Source organism: Hermetia illucens, chromosome 5 (genome assembly GCF_905115235.1).
Source record: "Hermetia illucens chromosome 5, iHerIll2.2.curated.20191125, whole genome shotgun sequence".
NCBI lineage: Eukaryota > Metazoa > Arthropoda > Insecta > Diptera > Stratiomyidae > Hermetia > Hermetia illucens.
The window spans coordinates 33403967-33423430 of record NC_051853.1 but is presented as its reverse complement, the minus strand read 5'-3'; the positions used below and the strand labels follow the sequence as shown (position 1 = coordinate 33423430).

Sequence of the window (19464 nt, the reverse complement as noted above, 5' to 3'; positions counted from 1 at the left end):
TGACTGACTGGAGCCAGGTACAAGCGCAGGGGTTGGGAGATCCAACTTTACGCTATGCTACTACTCGACGTCAAGCTAGATGACTCACAGTATATAGTGTACCCATAGTGAACTCGATGATGGTATAATTCGCCAGAAGCCGTGCAAAAATAATTGCAATCACGGGGGACCAGAAGAGGAAAGCTCAGACTACGATGCATGCTCCAATCTCGTCGTCAGTGTACATGCACAAGCTTCTCCGCATAGCTTTCCACTTCACACCTACCTCAACCTAGTCTACCTAAACGGGAAAGAACCGCATCGCACTTTAGCGTTAGCGTCGCGTACACCACGTACCCCCATCCGCCACGCTGTCAGTATAGTATAGTATACCCCTGGCCGGCAATTTAAATAAATTGTTGGCAAAGTCATTGACTGCGCGCGGCAAAATGCATGCACCGGTCGTAGCGTCGCATTCTGGGAGAGCTGAAGCTGATGATGCCATACCACGCCATTGGCTGCTATTACTATTTGCGAATGCGCTAGCCAACTCTTCGCATGTTTTATGGCTGATGGCCTGGCTGCTTGGCGGTACACTACATATAATCATCATCTAACCAGTGGAATTCGGGCCGTTCGCCTCGAAAGATATCGTGTATTATTCCTCTGTCTGAGAGATATGTGTATAATGCTCCCCCTCATGATAAAACACAGTTCGATAGCTTTTTAACGGTGCGGTTGGATGAACTAGTTAGTTGTCTGTCTGTCTGGGCTTGTGATTGTCTATTGGAGGGTTCCCGATGGTAATGTGTCTGAGAAAAGTTTCAGACTTTCGATTTGAAAGGAGGATTCACAGGAATTTTGGCGGGGGAGAGAAAAGGGTGTGATGGGCTTGTAAGGATCAAGTGGAGCGAAAAAAAACCAGAGAATTTTGAAGGTTCTTTTGGAATGTTTCGATGGAGACGTGGGACTTTTTGATAAGACGTCAAGGAGTCTTATGGAATATTAATGGGATGCACCTTTCATCGGTCAGAAGCGTTGACCTTCGTCCCCTTTTAGATAATTTTATTGAATTCGGTGATTCCTTCAAATTTGGCTCGATGATGATATTGGCTTCAGACGTTAGTTCACTTGATATCTCTTTCTTAGTTTATAATGCTGAAGATTACTCAAAAGGGTCTTATTAGGAGCGGAACCCTAACTCTCACAAAAAATTCTTAATAAATATAAGAAAAATTGTGCAAACGCGAATCGATCTCTAATAAACTATCATTGCAATAACAATTTCGTCCACTACGAAGAAGGAAGAGGAAATAACTGATTCCCGAAATACGGTTTTTATCCGAATAAACTGGAAGGAAGAAAACGAAGAGCAGATTACCACCATTGTGTTCGCCTAGAAACCCAATCATACTCTTCAAGTTCTACCTCACCTCGCCAATTGCAGCCTAAATACAGAAATAAATGAACAATGAACGGAAGATTGAACCCTTGTTGAGATATGTTTCTTAAACAATCTTGTAAATTTAAAGGTAATGAAGAACTTAGGCTTTTAAGCTAAATTTATCAATTTTAATGCATGTACGGTATTTCGGAAACCACTTGACCGGTCCTCCAGTGCAAAATTTTCATTTATTTCACTCACAAAAACCTACTCATTGGGTGCTACTCCAATCTTTCTCTACCGAATTTTCCCCTAACAATTTCTCTGGCTAATATTGGGCACGTTTATACCGTTAGCTCACCCTTTCATCTCATGTATTCATGGGTTAAGGCCAACAAATTTTTGCCAATCAATTGAAAATATTTAAACCCTAATTCGGTCCACTAACACTTAAACTAGAAGAAATAACGAAAAAAACTACTAACCTGAATCACTAGGTGTCTCTACTCCCAATGCAGATGTATCTACACCACTTTTCGATCTGGTATAACTATGATCACTATGTGGACTATTATATTCAGGACTTTGACTTTCATAACCAGATGACGGTGAATGTGATTTCATTTGATAATCATCACTTGCTTCCGAATCACACTCTGAACGATCGTCACGTATCTCAGGTTGACTATCATGTAATCTATCACCATCTATGTCTTCTATAACAGTTAATACGTCAGTTATAGTTGGTGGACCGTTCGTTCTCGCTCCTGTCACTTTACTTGTAGGATCCTCTAATTCTGTCTTGATTTTCAAAATTTTATCTATATCATGATGATTGCTTCCCGACATTGAAAATGATGTATCCAAGCTAATATTATTTGATCCTGTTATGCATGCTGATAAATCTACAGAGTGTTTAGTTTCTGGAGGATCATCATCTAGACTTAGTGGACTGTCCGGTCGCATTTCAAGGAAATACGATTGCTGTTGCTTGTCCCGTTCACGTTGACTCAGGAAATTCTCCACACTGACTGTTGGGATGATGTTCTGTTTGTGGCTATCTATAATTGTCTGTTGTTTCTTTTGTTGATTAAATCTTGAATTGAGTAGCAATGAAGTTCCGGGAGCGATATTTTGAATTGATGATTTGACATCCTTATGGCTTATGTCACGCTGAACTGGTGCAGGTCGGGTAAGTACTGTTGTTACAACTGCAGGGTTTGAATTTTGTTTTTTCGCAGCCACCACGGTTATATTGTTTGTGACTTCTTGTGGTGGTGCCGATCTTTGTGGTTGAATCGGTGACGTGCTCAGATAATGTTCATCTTTGCAACTGTGACTGTGGTGAAGGTGATAGCTATGTTGTGAAACTTTTGCTGCGGTTACTTTGTTCTTTTCCATATCAGTTTTGCAGCGACCGGACCACATGCAATCATGCAAACGAATTTCATATTTGTTATTTTCCATCTGCGGGTAAATTCCTTCGATAATATTTGTGTCGAATAGCGGGGGTAGACCATCTGATTCTAACATCTTGCAATCTCCGTGAACTGTGTCACCAAATGCAAAGTCCAAGTATGGAGTGTGTTTATTAGGTAGAATATCGTCCATATCGGACAAAAAAATAGAAATCTCATCCATGGTTAATTTGTTGTGTTTTACTTTGAACAGAAATCTCTCCAAATTTTGATTTCGAATTTCAAATACGTTTTTCCGTAACTCCTTCTGATGAATCTCAACAAAAATAGAATATTCTCTTGCGGGGTTTCTTTCTTATTTTTTATATAAAACTATTTTTATCACAAATAATATATTTCTCTATCACAATCTGTATATCCTTCCTTCAAAAAATGAACACCTGAAAGAGAGAAGAAAGAGAACCATTAGTTTGCTAATAATGCGAAACGCAAAAAATATAAAATGCAGATACACAGAAACAATGGGGATCGAAAACGGTTTAATAACATGAGCAGCGTAGATGAAATCTGAAAATGAACAGAACTCAATCAAAAATTTCCAGAGAGAGAATTCGGGAACTTTCTCATGCCAACAAATGAGTATTCTCCCTATCCCATAAATCTTGCGATTCCCGACCAAACAAAAAATCGGAAACGACGAGACCTTCAGGTCAAGGCCCGATTTCAGTTGTCGCATAATTGAAATAGAAAAAGGAGAACGACCTCTCAATGCATCAAGTCAGGGGATACAAATCGGTCGTCTGGATCCTTCCAGACATCCTCTTACTTTCCCTATTATTACCCTCAACCCAGTCTCTCACACATCCTCCCATACCTTCTTGCGCTTCATTTGGCACTGAAAAAGTCTACGCACTCACTGCAGACACTTTTGAAACTACCACCGTTTGTTGTCTGATATAATTTTCTCACTCCTCTACCGTGCGCGCCCGCCGATGTTACACACTTTTCCCGTCTAGCACGGAATTAAGATACTATCAAAAATCTTTCGGTATCTTTTTGGTTAGAGAAGTTGACGGTTAGTCCCCACCGGTCCTCATCAACGGCTACGGCGGATTCAAACTCTCTCGTCGAGACGCTAGACAGTCAAAGAACCATCGAAAATCTAACTCAAAAAAGAAACTAAACCTGAAGTTTTCTATTAACCTTTGAACAGGGGGGGAAGTCATGAATGTTATTTAATTTATTCATTCGGTCAACTTGTTTCAATGTGATATCATATGAGGTAATACATGTGTACCGAATACGCAACAAAGGAAAAATGTTAACACTCAAGTGTGTAACGCAGTTTTTGCACGTTTTATATCTTCTTGAATATCATATGTTGCCTACAAGCCCCCCTCACCTTGGTCGCTTTGTTCCCCTTGGAAACTAGACGATATTTAATTGATTAGGCTCGTGTCTAATTTAATGTGTCTGGTGACCATGACGGCGGAAGTATTTTGAATTTTTGCGCGCCATCATGTCTTCTTCGTCAACTAAGCTAATAATTCGCACACCCTCGGTCCGCGATGAAAGAAACGGCGCCCACCTAACTAAATTTTCATATATTTTCTCGATCTTTTGAACACTACAAAGTTAGATTGATTAGTGACGACTTCGAATATGCAAAATTATCATGGAAAATGTAGAAGGAAGCTGTGAGATGTATAACGCAGATAAAACTGGTCAGACATCATAAAATTTTGAATGAAACTTTAGTAAAAGAAAAATTGAGGACCGTATTATATGTAAGGTTTGATATGCAAATGATAGGCTAATTAGTTGAGAAACTAAGCCGTAGGACTGATGGGTTGGGTCCATTGGTAACGGGTTTCGCAACTTAGTAACAACCTAAATAAAAGGTGAGATTAAAGCGACCTTCTGTAGCTAAATGGTAACTGAATTTTATTAAATTTTACAAGAAAACTTGAATTAGCATTTGTTAGGTGTTTCCGATTTCAGACCGAACTTTTAAGCCAGTCCCAACAAGAAAAGAAAATCCCAGGAAAGAATGTGAAAATCAGGAAATAAATGCACAAATTACGGCGAAAAATTAGCTCTAAATCATACTGAAGAGAAGATACTTCAGTGGGAGCAGTTCCAGAAGAAACGCCCAAAATATGCGAGAAGTTTCTACGAGACGAAAGCTTCCAGAAAGAAATCAAAAAGGTATAAACAAACAGACGACAATCTAGTATAATTCCAAACAAAGTAGCCAAATCCACAGAAATAGATCAAAGGCTAAGAGACAAAGATGCGGGGGAAAAATACAGAAGAAAAAGTTAAACTTCAAGAGAGGGAAAAACGTCAAACTGCGGGAAAAAATATAAAACTAGTAGAAGTGAAGACAACGCTGGAAAAACAAAACTGCGGCAGAAACAAAATTTCAGGATGAAAAGAGGGAACTTCGAAAAAGAAAGACAAAACTGGAAAAAGAAATGGTAGAACTGTGACAATTAAAGTCAAAGCTGCGAGAATAGAAGCCAAGACTGAGAAAACTGCAGGAAAAGAAGCGAAAATTGCAGAGAAAAAAGCAAAACTGAAAAAGGCCAAAACTGCGAGATGAAAAGGTAGAACTGCAGGAAGAAAAGCCGAAATTGCGGGATGAAAAAGTAAAACTACGGAGAGAAAAGCCAGAACTGCAGGAAGGCAAAACTGAGAAGCCAAAATTGCGAGAAGAAAGGCAAAACTGCAGGAAAATGCAAAAAAAATGCAAGAAGAGAGAGGAGCTAAACTGCTGGAAAACCAAAACGACGGGAAGAAGAAACAACAGAAAGAAAGAACCTCACTACGGCAAAAGTCGAACTTCTAGGCTTCAAAAAGGCAACACACGACGAACAATGCAAGGACCAATCAATTTTAGGTGAAGAAACAAACGTCAAGTGAAAAATGCCAAATCTCAAAATAGAAAAATGAAACTTTGGCAAAAACATCGAAAAGAGGGATCTTCGGGACAGCCTACCAGTTATTGAACGAAATAAGTCATAACCATTCAATTTTCCATATCCTTTGGACGATGAAATGAGTATACCGTCAAATAGTGAAAATAAAAATAAATTCCATAAAGATTAAGTCCCAAAAAAAGTCAAACATGAGGAAAATTGATCAAAATAAGAATGAAAATCTAAGAGGAGAATGGTAAGCGTTTAAAGGAAATAGCGAAACTGCAAATAAAGCGTCTTCAAAAATTCCAATGGAAGAGATGAAACTCCAGAAAAAAAATCCCCCGGAAAAAATAAATAGAAGCGTAAGGTGTGAAGTGAAAAGGAATAAATTATCATGAAAAAGGAAGAAACTACCAGAAAAGGGGAAGGGAAAATTGTCAGAAAAAGAGGAAAAAATTGCAGAAAAAGGAGAAGAATTTGTCAGGAAAAAGGAAGAACTTATCAAAAAAGGAAATTCTGAAGAGGAAATTGTCAAACAAAGGAAACTGCCAAAAAAGGAAATTGCCAAAAAAGGAAATTGTCAAAAAAAAAAAAAGAAATTGTCAAAAGAAAGGAAATTGTCAAAAAAAAATAAATTTTCAAAAAAAAAAGAAATTGTCAAAAAAAAAAGAAATTGGCAAAAAAAAGAAATTGTCAAAAAAAAAAGAAATTGTCGAAAAAAAGAAATTGTTAAAAAAAAGAAATTGTCAAAAAAAAAGAAATTGTCAAAAAAAGAAATTGTCATGAAAAAGAAATTCTCGGGAAAAATGAAAAAAAAATTCTAAAAGGGAATTTCGGAAAAAAAAGGAAAATATTGCCAGCAAAAAAGGAGAAATTGTCAGAGAAAAAGGAAAAATTGTAGCGAAAAAAGGGTTGCAAGAAAAATAAGAAATTATCAGGAAAAACGAAGAAATTATCAGGAGCAGAGAAGATCGCAAGGAAAAACACGAAAAGAAATTTAACGGAAAAGAAACAAAAGCAAAGAAACAAACAAAAAAAGAAATTGTAAAGGCAGCGAAGAGAAAAAGGTAGCGTAAAATGAGAGCAAAGGACAAATCGTAAAAAAATGGAGGAATGGCAGCAGGGAATCGAGAATCCGGTGGTAAAGTAGGAAGGCAGAAAAGATTGTGGGAGAGGGAAAATTTTTGGAATTTTGAGGAGGAAAAAGGAATTGAAGAAAGAAGAAATTGTAAAGCCCAAGGTCAAATTTTCAAGGAATGTAAATTGCAACAAAAAGAATTCTAGGGAAGTAATAGGAATTGTAAGGAAGGAACAAAGATGAATTTTAGGGAAAGATAAAGGAATTGCAGGGAAGGAATGAACGTAGAATCATCGATAGGAAAAGAAGGGGTAATTGTAAGGAAGAGTTCTAAGGAAAGGATGAATTGTAGGAAAGAAAGGAGGAATTGTACGAAAGAAAGGAGGAATTGTAGGAAAAGAAGGAGGCACTGTAGATAAGAAAGGATGAATTGTAGGGAAGGAAGGAGGAATTGTAAGGAAGGAAGGAGGAATTGTAAGGAAGGAAGGAGGAATTGTAAGGAAGGAAGGAGGAATTGTAAGGAATGAAGGAGGAACGGTAGGAAGGGAAAGAGTAATTTTAGGCGGAATGTTAGGCAAATTAGGAAGCAGAATTTTAGGGTAGTAAGGAAGCTATGTTGAAGGCGCTAAGAACAAAAGTGGAGGAGCGTCTGATGAGTGTCCTTGCGTGTACAAAACCGTTAGCCATCTTTATGTAGCAAAGAAGAATGAATTGTAGGGAAGGAAGTAGACGAAATTTTAAGGAAGGAAAGTGTGGAAGCGCCGGAAAAAAATAGGACAAACCACCGTACAAAAATTGGAAGAGACGTCAAAAGAAAAGACAAAATATTCGGAAACCCTACAAAAAGGATTTCGTCCTCGTACCATTGGTTCGATTTCCGGCCATTCATGTTTGTCTAAAGGAACTATTGTGATTCATAGGTAACCAAAAGATATAATTTACGAAGGACTAGTATGAAGGATTTATGAGCAACAGTTCAAGGTTTTTCCAATCTTTCCAATAACATCTTATCCTATTGAAACAAGGCACTAACGTATGAACTAATGCAATACTGCGTCAATTTGATAAATATTAATGAAATGACTTTCATCATGCAATCAATTCTGATCGTTGTCAAATAGAGACATTTACAAAGATTCACCCAGCTCCCCCATGAATTGATTATTCAAATCTAAACTATTATAACCAAGAAATCACGATTTCTTGCTCTCTTATTACTAGAACAGACTTAGATATTGGAATTCAAACGAAATGCGTCATCACTTAACGCCAACGGGTTCTATGTAAAATTTTACCGCCATAAAATTTTCTCAATCAAAAAACAAGCTTGCATTCTACTTAAAAAAAATTAGCATACTAGCACCCTCACTTAACGACAAAACTACAATCACCGGACTTTTTATCTTACGTCTGTCATTACCTGGAATAGTATTGAACAGGTATTTCAGTCATCATCTTGCAAGCGAAATACAATAATCAAACAAGGGTTTTCCCCGACTTGAAATTACATCAATAACCTGATTGCAATGCATAGAGCATCACAGAGCCGCTCTCGTGACATGCATTCCGCCGTCTCAACAATCTTTTTCAAACAGATAAAACGTGCAATGAATATCCTAATGGGATAAGAAAAAAAAAAGATACAAAAATAATGATATGCGATGATAGAATAGTTTTTCGCGAGTTAAAAACCTCAAAAATTTTGTTTACACGACTAACTTTGGCATGATTAACTAGAGAGAACTGCAAGGTTCCAACTTGGACTTGATTAAGCGATAGAAAACGGTTTTTCCTAGTAAAATACAATGCGGTTTTGCTAGTCTACGTCCGGGCTCTGTTTATCGAGCACTATAAATAAAGTAGCACATACAAGAGAGTTTCAATTGAATTAAATGCAACACCAACGCCTTGTTTAATTTACACGACATCTTTCTCGGGAATTAGCTCTAGAATGAATGAATCAAGCAATTTAACGCCTACTGTCGCGCGGCTATAAATTTGCATATTGTCTATCATAAGAAATATTTCGAAAATTCCAAGGCATGCAGGCAGGCCGGCTTTGGCGTCAATCGTAGCGTGAAATATGTAGATAAAAAGTGCATAGAATATTGAGAAAGTCACATTTCCGCGTAAGGCATTCCAATGAGTAATCCAGGCCAGTGCATAATGTGGAAAGCTCTAATAATCTCTACTTTGTATGAATAATGTTCTACGAAATGAGATGTGAATGCAATGCTAGGGCCTGGATCCAAGACGACTGCATCTTCCTAGGGAAGTCTTTCTACTTAAAAAAAAAAAAGCAATAAACGGAAATATGCGACGTGTGGGACTCCCGAGAGAATTGACATCCCGATGAGATAGGATAAAAATGGGATCATTTTTAGGGATTTGGGAGTCCTAAGTTCGCATCAACTTGATGCCGGACCGGACCAAACGGAGAGCAGCTTGCTCCCACTCTTGATGGTCCACGGACTCCTTTTTTTCGGGTTTACCACCCAAGCTTCCAAAATTAAAAGAGAAACGACTACGGTTTCTTACCAGGGCAGAGGCAACTCTTCGGATGCTGTCTCACCTCCATAGCTCTGTAGCCGTCTTCGTCCTTCTTTTAATTTTGAAAACTTGGGTGTTAAACGAGGAGTCCGTGAACCATCAAGAATGGGAGTAGGTTGCTCTCCATTTGATCCAATTCGGCATCAAGTGGATGCGGACTTAGGACTCCGAAATCCCTAAAAAAAAGCTGTCTAACTCCAGCCAAGCTTGTGTCTGAACTGTAGGCGGATTTACGTTGATTTTAATTCGTGCCCCTGTCGTGCTTTGCGAATTTTAAAGGGGAGCGTATAACATCTGTGAGCCGCTTCGGTCACGCTGCTCCCAGGGCAAAGGTGAGGCAGCGCCTGAAGAGTTGCCTCGGCCCTGGTAAGAAACCGTAGCCGTCTTCGTCCCTCTTTCAAAAATGTGATGTCTTGTGAGATTTCCGCTTTATGTTCGCAGCAGAATGCACCACCTGTTAGCTTTCGGACGAAGTGAGAATTCCTTGATAAGCAGACTTTGCAGAATTCTAACACTGTCAAAACGCATGACCCTTTCAATTGCAAATGAAGTTAATAAATCCTACAATCTCGTCGTCAAAGTACGTGAAATCATATATTCCACTAAAAATTCCAGTGACGAATTTGCATATAATTTTCCTAGAAGGTAACAGATATCATCTGAAGAAGCTCAGGTTCAACATTCTTAGCTTATCTTACATTCTAGGCCTTGAAATCTTCAAAAATCGCCAGCTCGTAGCCAAAACTTGAGAAGAAAACCCGAAAAATTCGCTGAACTAAACGAAACACTAGACCCCAAGATAGTACCCTGCGGGACGCTTCCGTTCGCCCTGACTATAGAGAGAAGTTTTTCTGATGGTTGATAGCAGAAAACACGATCAAATTCTTCTGAATCATTGAAACATTCTACAAGTTTGCAAAATTCAATAGCAAAAATATATGATCTACTTCCTGCGACCCCCAATGTTGCATAGGCGGTGTAATTTGAGATTGTGACTGGAGTAGAATGCAAGCAATCCCGTCCGGTCTGTAAACAATTGAAGCCAAGACGCCACTAATAAGACAAGCGATTAAAGGCCAACGTAGTTGACGTCAACCTAATAAACTCATGGGAAATGTGGAATTATAAAAGCTATCGTAGATTTCTTAACGGGAAACTCAAGTATTATGAAGTGCAGAAGCGCTTCAAGTGACTACGATTGTAAGTTGGCTGGCAAGCTCAAGTGATCCAGTAAGGAAAACAAAGAAATTGGAAAAAGTACTCAACTTCCATTCCCATTCCAGGCATCATTAAAAGCCCAAGTTTCGTCACGGTCTAGTACCACCTACACCTATTATCCCTCGCTAGACGCTAATTTTCGCTAATTGAAACTTTGCACATTTTTTTTGTTCCTCTGAATGAACTTTCAACGGGCAATCGTTCTATAGCTTCCTTTTTTTGTGAGATGCAGCACACCTGAAGGCAGAAAAAATCTAATTTGTCATCAAATTACTAGACCGTTTAGACCTGCACCAGTCTTTCCAGTGGCTGTTGTTATTATATTTCCGTATTCGTTCCATTCTCCTAGTGTAATTTACCGTCGTCTAAACAACTTAGTCGATTGTTTTGTTGCATGCTATAACATTCCCGGGGCCGTCACCTTCACGCCGCCTCACCGGCCGGCCTTATCGTACGCTCTGCATGTGAGAGAAAATAGATTCTGTAAATTTGTCGGTCCCCCTTGGCCTGTTCTCAGTGGATACAAGGAGCGATATGAAAACTATGTTTCTTTTGCGCTGGCGGGAAATTGATAGTAGTGTATCCAAGCCAACTGCGATCACCAGTACCTCACTCCTCTCTGACATGTGCATTATGCGCACGCGGATTTTCATTTTCCCGACGATTCAACAAGGTACCCCATTGTTCGATGAGCCACAGCCAAGTCAGCAAAGCTGCCATTGCATGGCTTGAGGAATTTTGCCGGCTTGGCATAAATACCACAAAAGAGCGGTAAAAGGAGATACGTGCAGAGATACCTCAAGTAGCCGGCAACCAGTCGAACCAGCTAGTTTTTTGCATTCAGTCTGCACTACGTGTGCAAGGTAAGAATGCTTAGAATTGGGTCCACTCTGATAAGATGCAGCCAAGGAATGAGCCTTTCATTTTGCTGTGTGCCGCTTACACGACTGCTGCTCCTCTAGCTCTTTTTACTAAAAATATTCAAAGAAAATTGTAACTCGAACTCAGCACCCGAAATTCTGTGCATGAGTACGACGAGTGCTATGTAGGTGTCTTGTTCGACCGGTACTGGGAGATATTGCTGTGGAGCTTCTACCATTTCTAGACCCAAATAAGTTCCGATAGTATCAAACAGCTTCGAGGCACGGCAAACGTAGCGCAGCAATTGAGAAATTCAACGGGAGAATTGCGTTTACCTCCCTTGAAAATTTTCCCATGCAAGCTGTGTGGGAGTCGAAGTTGCGGAGGCCCCCACATCATTCGATAGCGTGAAAATTTGCCGGCATGCTATTGCGCCGGTCTAAGGAATGGACGTAGGAGCTGCTTCATAGGGAAAGTAGAGGCATTCAGAAATGCCGGCTTGTGAAATAGTACGTACGTATTTACTCCTCAGGAAATACAGCAGAGCATAAATTTGCGAAATTGAGGTTGTCGGTTAAAATTGCACTGTTAGGGGGCTGGAAACAGCATATGAAAGCATTTGTTTTCGAACAAGCTAATTTATTTAGATTTCAATTCACCACTTATCCGGTTGGGGTTTCGACTAAGTCTTCCCTCTACGATAAGTGCAATTTCGAGAGTATTTGAACGACCTTTCTGTACAATCGATTCCCCGAACAAACGTCTAAGGTAACCGTAGTGGGCGGCTACACGAGCTTAGATCGGGCCGTCCGTATGGCGACAATAATTTGATTAGAACGTATTGAGAGTCATTACGAAATGAAATCTAAAGTAATTGGGAGAGCCATGAAAAGCGAGCAAAACAAATTGAAGCCGAGGCAAGACAATGACACAGCAGAAGCCCAGAGAGAAACCTGGGCAAAAACAATAGCGAAATTTAAGGCCACGTATTGAATGGCAACCTTCACCTGTGGTTGTATCAAAAGCCTGTTCTTTGCAGCGAATTGTGAAATTTCAAGACACGCTACTAATAGCGTTATAAGCCTGCAATTAACTGAACGGAAATGTGAGCGAATTTCACAATATTGTAGAATTTCACAACCAAAGCAACTCCAAAAAATTCTCTCTCATGATATACATTCTATCAAAGTGTAATCACTTTTAATCGGCCTCGTGAGCTTCCTCGACACCCCTTGCAACTAATGGCGCGCCAAAAATGATTCTCTACTTCTAAATTCACTTTCGATGGAATACCTGCGCAATTTCTATGCAGCTAAAAATACAGCGAAAAGTACAGTGATCCTTACGTGAAGCTTGAAGTGGTCTTCCTCAATATGTTTTGCTTTGTGTTTATTTCTTTTGACTTTTCTAAGCTCGTGATGGTTTTTTGTGAGTGGTCAATTTGCATTCATGTCGAAATGTATGAAATTTAAATAGACAATTTGGTCATACGCTGCGTTGTTTTCAGAAAATAGTTCTGGGTGATTCTGATGAGTCATGACATTGCTGAGCAAGTTAGGTTACAGGAAGTTGAAATTGTCAAAAATGTCGGGAAGGCGCTTGGCTTGTTTATTTTTTGCATTTCGTTGAAAGAACAAAAGAAATGTGAGAAATTACTGAGCAGTATTCGCACGAACTTTAGTTTATTTATCAAAAATTGTTTCAAGCTTTTTTAGTGGAAATGATCGACTTTTCGCCCATACTCTATTTAGGAACGGCAAAATTAGGATTTGAAATATTTCAGACAATCTAATGGGAAATCTACCCTTTTAACAGCGTGAGGACGATCCTGAAAAAACACCCTATTTTGAAAACAACTGTCAGTCACTTTGTCAGTGTACTCTTTTCAAATTAGTTGACTCCCGAAATACGATCTAATTTCAATAAACAAATTTAGCCAAGAATGGAAATTTTCCCCCAATTTGGCCGAATCGCTGACCAAAAAACATCCCCGAAGACTCCACCAAAAAGAATGTAAAAAACTGGGCAAATGATACCTTTCTGACAGACACTACAACGGCCAAACGAATGGAAGGCACGGTGATGGAAGATTCGGAAGACAATCGTTTGAATAAAAGGTAAATCTGGGCCCGACTGAAAATTATTCAGGGCTATTATCCCTTTATTTCAAGAAACTTCGAATCTGGAGAGTCAGACACTTTCCCTCCTTTCCCTTCCTTCTGACGAGAAGTCAGATTTGATGGAAGCGACGATTGACGCTACCTTCACGACTCTTCCCAAACGACTTCAAACCAAAACATGAAGTGAAATTAAAACAATGTCAATTACTTTGCTGGAGAAGGAGCTTAATTTTTTTATTTCATCGTGACATTCCGGCTTCTGAATCAATCTCGCTTCCGAACAGGACAAAGACTGAAGATTCGTGCTCAAATTAGGATATTTTTCAAACGATTGATCTAGCCGGGCTATAGCCTTCTCTCATACGATTGAACCGAACCCATGACTAGCGCCTTTTTCAAACGATTGATCCACTTAACTGAAATCTTCCTCAGACGATTAGCTCCTTTAAAAAAGGCTTTGGTTTTCGCCAAATATCACGACCAAATAAATAAATTAGTGAAACTGGAAGCCCCAAAAACATCTTATAAACTCGTCTACTTTTTTTCTACTTGACACTTTTTTCCTCAAATATTTTGCTCATCAAAAAAACTATCGATTTCTTTTGGGCCACTTTGAAACTAAGTTTTTTTTTTTGCAAAAATAAACGGTTTTCGCAAAAGAAGAAACAAAATCTTTTATTGACCTTTTTACAGAAGTCTCTAATCCGAACGTTTACCCAATTTTTAAACAACTTTTGGAGGCAGCCAACTTTCAACCACTTTCATAAATACACATTTTTTTAGACACAACTTACTACCTTTAAAATTAAAACTGAATCAATTTTCATGGAAACCGCAAACAAAAAACTTCCAATTAAAACCGAAAAAAATGTTAAAATTATAACAATATTCCAGCAAGAAATCTGTCTATATCTAAAAAAATCCTCTCTCGTTGAAAATAAAAGTGAGGCACTAAATGCCACATAGACTGCTTTAAGGAATATTTTCTCTAGATTTTTCAAGGCGCGGACTTCATCAGTGATACTAACTCAGCGAAATCTTGATTGCAACTGGGGTATAGTACCAGAGGTATGTTACCAGAGAAGCAAACTATACCGTCGTTTGCGTCTCTGGTAATATTTTGGACCAAGCTGGACCACTTGATTGTAGCTAGGGTACCTCGGAACCAAACTAGGGTAAACTGTGATGTTAACTAGGCCTAACCACTTCGCTGTACCTAGGGCACCAAACCGCCAAACTAGGATAAATTAACGTTTTGAATTAAGCTTAACCACTTGGTTGCACCTCGGGTATATCGGAGGCAAACTAGGATAACGTGTTGAACTAAGCTTATCTACGTCATTGCTCCTCAGGGACCAAGAAATTACACTAGGACCAATTGACTTTTCGAACTAAGCTTAACCGCTTAATTATGCCTAAGGTACCTCGGAAACGTATACTAACAACAAACTGCTGTCGACTGCTTAACAAACAAAAACTGTCGCTAGTAAATTCGCTTTTAAGGCATATACCGATATTCCGGGTACTATTTGTAGCAACAAAACAAAATTTGCCACTACGACGGACATCATTCCGAGCCCAATTTTAAGTCACAAATCTTTCACTGACATGGAGCATCAGATTCAGATTTTTCGAGCCTTCTGAATGATTTTTTAATCCTTCTGTGATTGACGTGATCACTGACGTTTTATTGAAATTTCAAAGAAAAAATACCATTTTAAATCATGGACGAACCTCTAATGACTTGCTTAAAACAACTGCCAATTTTCTTCCTCGTAAAAATCTACCGTGGCGCTCACCCATCAAATCTGAATTTATGACGCGACCCGAACGCTGTTCAACTATCAAGAGACACTTTCCGACTATCAGCATATTCTGCGACGGTACACACAAGTAGTCAGTCTCCCGCGTAAAAGTATATGACATTTCATTTTATAAAGTGAGGCAGGTCAGTACAGTAATAACGCTGTATTGATTAGAAAGTGAATTGAAGTTCTGAGTTTTAGGCAGTACTTAGGGATTTTTTTTTTGGGAAAATCTTAATGAGGAAGATTACTGCCCGGAACCGAAAATTGAATGAAGTCTTATATTATCGTTTTGCTTTTTTATAAAAGTCTATGACGGACTCCTGAGTAAACTTCGGGCTGAGAGGTATCACCTCCTGTGGGAGTGTATCGCGACTGCGTCCAAAAACACGAATAGTTTAGGAGGACTTCTTGGATAGGAGTCGCTATGGATGGCCTGCGTTCTTAATGACAGAAGGGAGATATTTGGAAAAAAAATAGTTCTACTACGAAAACTTTCCGAAACTCATTTGAAATTGACTAAACCAAACTAAAATCATAAACTTAGGGCCAAAGGTGGTACAAAAAATTTGGATCAAGGACACCCTAAAAAAAATCAATTTAGAATTTGGGAGCTCGTCAAGTGTCAAAGGTAGACAAATCCTTTATACCAGCCTTGTACAGCAGGTATAATCAGAACAGCAATCTGAAAGCTGGTACCAACATTCTAAGCTACTAAGCGCCTGGAATGATAATATATGAATGGTAGCAGAGATATGACAATGTACCAGGGCGCATAGCACTTTTCATCTAATATTAGAATTTTGCCAATTCTACTTATCTTCCTTATGTTCCCTGTTTATAGTTGCATTTTTAGACCGATCCCCTGTTCTGAGACTCGGGTATTACCTGAACTCATGCAGTGAAAACCACAAAACTCCTGAGACTTTGTTTTTGAGAAATCTTGCTTCACCTCGCTCATGTAGACACATAAGAAGTAACTTTCTATAATTTTGAAAAACAAAAGTCGCAGGACCTCCCGTATTCAGGCCTTGACGAGAAATATCATCGAGTTTTCTGCTTTCCTGTCATTTCGATCGATTTCGATAGAAACACGGCGGGAGAGCGCGGAATATCAAATATCCTGACTTAAGGAAAACAATGTAATAAGTGCAAGAAAAATTCTGCCAACCGTTTTTCAGAGCACTGGCAATACCTTCCAAATCAGATTTTCAAAAATTGACAATTTTGTAAGGAAATTCTGGGAAACTCAGGAAGGGAATCTTGTTGAAGCCGGCTAGCCTGAGCGGGTACTTTTTACCGATACATTACTGACAGTTCCTGGACATTAGTCCAATATTCCTCAATTTTGAAGGTCATTTTTGCAAACTACTCAGAAATTTGAAACTGATCGGGGTACTCAGGTAGCAATCACAAGCACTCAAAGACTCATTAGTGATACAATAAACTGACTACAAATCCTTCATTGCCAAAGTATCCTGAACCGGCTTACTAAGAAGTCTCTCCCCCAGGTAGTCCTCGCTCGAAAGCCACCAACAAATGACTGCACCCCCAATAAAAATCTCAATTGTTTACATGGAAACGTCAAAACCAATTCAAAATAAACAATAATTCCCGCGGCCCTTCGTTTACCATCGAGCAGCCAATCAAAGCCCAAAACAAATGACCATCAAAATTTCATTTGTTAGCAATCTGGAATTCGCGCGGAATTTTCCGAAATCAATTTTGCATGAATGGCAAACGAAAAGCAGAAATTTAGTGACTTACTTTCTCATAAATTTCCTGTCCCTGGGAGCGGGAAGCTCCTGTGCACAGTACAGGCAAACGAAATTTCAGTTTTAAAAAAAAAATCACTTCTCAGCAATCCGGAGATCAAAAAAAAAACTCCTCGTTCCTCAGAGGTTGCAGATACAACTCAAAATTCACTCAACGAATCGAGTCCTGGCTCAAACTCCTGATCTAAACAGAACAGTTCAACACTTGCTTAAAGAGTTCACACGTCCAGTTCTGAGGGGGGAAAGCTTCAAGCCTCCCGGTCTTCTGTTCACGCAACGTCCTACAGCCGTCGTGGCTTGTTTTTCAGTTTGTTTCCTCTGAATTTCACAATAATCACTGTTTTACTAGAAATTTTACAATGAGTAATGCTTGAGCGAGGGATGACACTGAGGGTGGTTGGGGCTGCGAAGGGTGCTGCTCGCGCTCGTCGCAACAGCACACTCCTGCTAGCGCTGCTCAGGGAACCACCACAATGGCAACTACCGTCGGTGGTTAGTCTGTTTCTAGACGCGGCCGGGGAGCAATTACAGCCACTTGAACGTCTGTTTTTGCTTTTGGGGAGTCTGTCACAGTTTGTATGCGGAATTTCAATGCGACCCAAGACTGGTGCAGGCATGACACCTTGATCCGCCGCGACAAATGCAACAATCGGAGGCAATGCACAATTGTCCTGTAGCACACCAGCCAGAAGACACACTCGCGGCACGGATCAGTTCGTTAATAGGCAAGGACACCCAGAGGCTCGTACCAGAATTTGGCGCACACTAACCTTTGCTTCGATTTGTTTATGTTGCGAAATAGCTTAATCACTTAGGGGCGGATCGCTTGGCATTAATCCCGTTCTGGAAATTCACTTCACTTCAGCTCGGACAATCGCTGGAAAATCCGCCACCGGCTTTGGCTCGCACCCACCAAACTCGACAGTCTTCGAAGCACTTTTCACTAACTCCGCTCGCCGCTGTTGACGTGCCGGAAAATTTATTTACACTACACACTTTAACGGCTCAATTACTCGTTTTATTTTGCCTGTTCCGGGCGAGTACTATTTTGGGCGTATCTTCTATCTGTACTTGGCTGCGGCCTGTCTAGATACCAACAAATTTGACAACTGCAAAGGGAACGAACGTGGTTTCGGCGACTCTCTTCCTTTGCACTTCTCCTCTGATTACGCACTTGTAATTTTCGGCGTTTTATATGGATTTTACGGTCACTTGGATTCTTGGTTGCTTTTTCTCTGCCAACGGCACAGCAATGGTCGGGACAACTCGGCCCGCAGAAAGACGTCCAGACAATTCGCGATCTCGAGACCAACTGAGAGAACTGTTCAGCGGCTTCCGGGGAAAAAACACCATTTTCAACGCGTTCACGTTTTTTTCCACAAACGGTTCCAAGCGCCCGCCTCGCCGCTCACCGGCTCGGGCAAAAACGAAACACAAAAAGCAGTTCAAAGTACGCGCAAGGGAGAAAACAAACCCCGCTGGGTGGAATTTCCACGAATGACCTCTCTCCACACACACACACAACTACACTCACGTGCCGGCATTTTCTCTCTCTCGAGTTGCCTTCTCTTCGGCGTCACTCTACATCCTGGGAAACTCGAAAGGGCCCACAGTTTTCCGGAAAACCTGCCGGTCGCGCATTTCCACCAGGCAAACACCAAGAAAATTCCTCAACGGGAACGCCGCGGCCACGAAAGAGAAGACCAAGAGAGGACGACCGGCGGCGCAAAATAAATGAAATTCAAATTCACTCGCTCATCTACGAAGGGGAACGCCGAATTTACACACGCTACAAATTTGGCAAAGAATGTCATGCCGTGTTTGTGCTTAACCCTAGGATGGCGCGGCTAATGTAGCGCGTCTCCATCGCCGGAAAATTCTGATGCACCGAGGATGGTTGAGGACGACGCACTGAGCGCTCGCATTTGTTTATAAACAAAGCCAATTTGTTTATAAACAATGCGCACGTGTGCAGTCGCACTTTTCCGCAGCGCCCTGCGCTGTGTGTGCATGCCGTGGGCGGCTGAGTGGTGTGGCCGCGACCGCGGACAATCTTTGTTTATGCAATTTCACACTTTTGTTTTGATCGTACCGCGCCGTAAGAATGCACACAAGCACTCGATGGCCGGCGAAAAATTGCAATCAGAGCCTGCGACACGTTCGGAATTTGTTTTTTGTTTTATCTCGAGGGAGACAAAGTCTATGATGAAAGTCGGTTTTTAGAGTTTGTTGTGGATTATCTCTTGGGGTTACATCACAGTTCGTGTGCAAGAATCGTAGACTAGAAGGCGCCCCAGAGAGCGGCAATAGAGGTTCCATATTTTTATCCCCTGCCAGGTCTAAGGTAATTTT

The 19464-nt window shown here is 40.2% G+C and overlaps 1 protein-coding gene across 3 annotated transcripts in view; it reads right to left on the bottom strand.

Moving 5' to 3' along the window:
• LOC119656492 (myc protein) overlaps positions 1 to 18436 on the bottom strand; it is a 34671-nt gene extending 16235 nt beyond the window's left edge. Inside the window, exons 1-2 of one of the 3 annotated variants that reach the window (XM_038062821.1) lie at positions 17105 to 18436; positions 1849 to 3221 (exon numbers count right to left, since the gene is read on the bottom strand). In XM_038062821.1, coding sequence (XP_037918749.1) covers positions 1849 to 3004 — 1156 coding nt within the window. In that variant the 5' untranslated portion in view covers positions 3005 to 3221; positions 17105 to 18436. Of the gene's footprint in view, positions 1 to 1848; positions 3222 to 15266; positions 15498 to 17104 lie in introns of those variants that run through there. The other 2 variants (XM_038062822.1, XM_038062823.1) reach the window with 2 other exon arrangements.
• Between the last annotated feature and the right edge of the window lie 1028 nt (positions 18437 to 19464).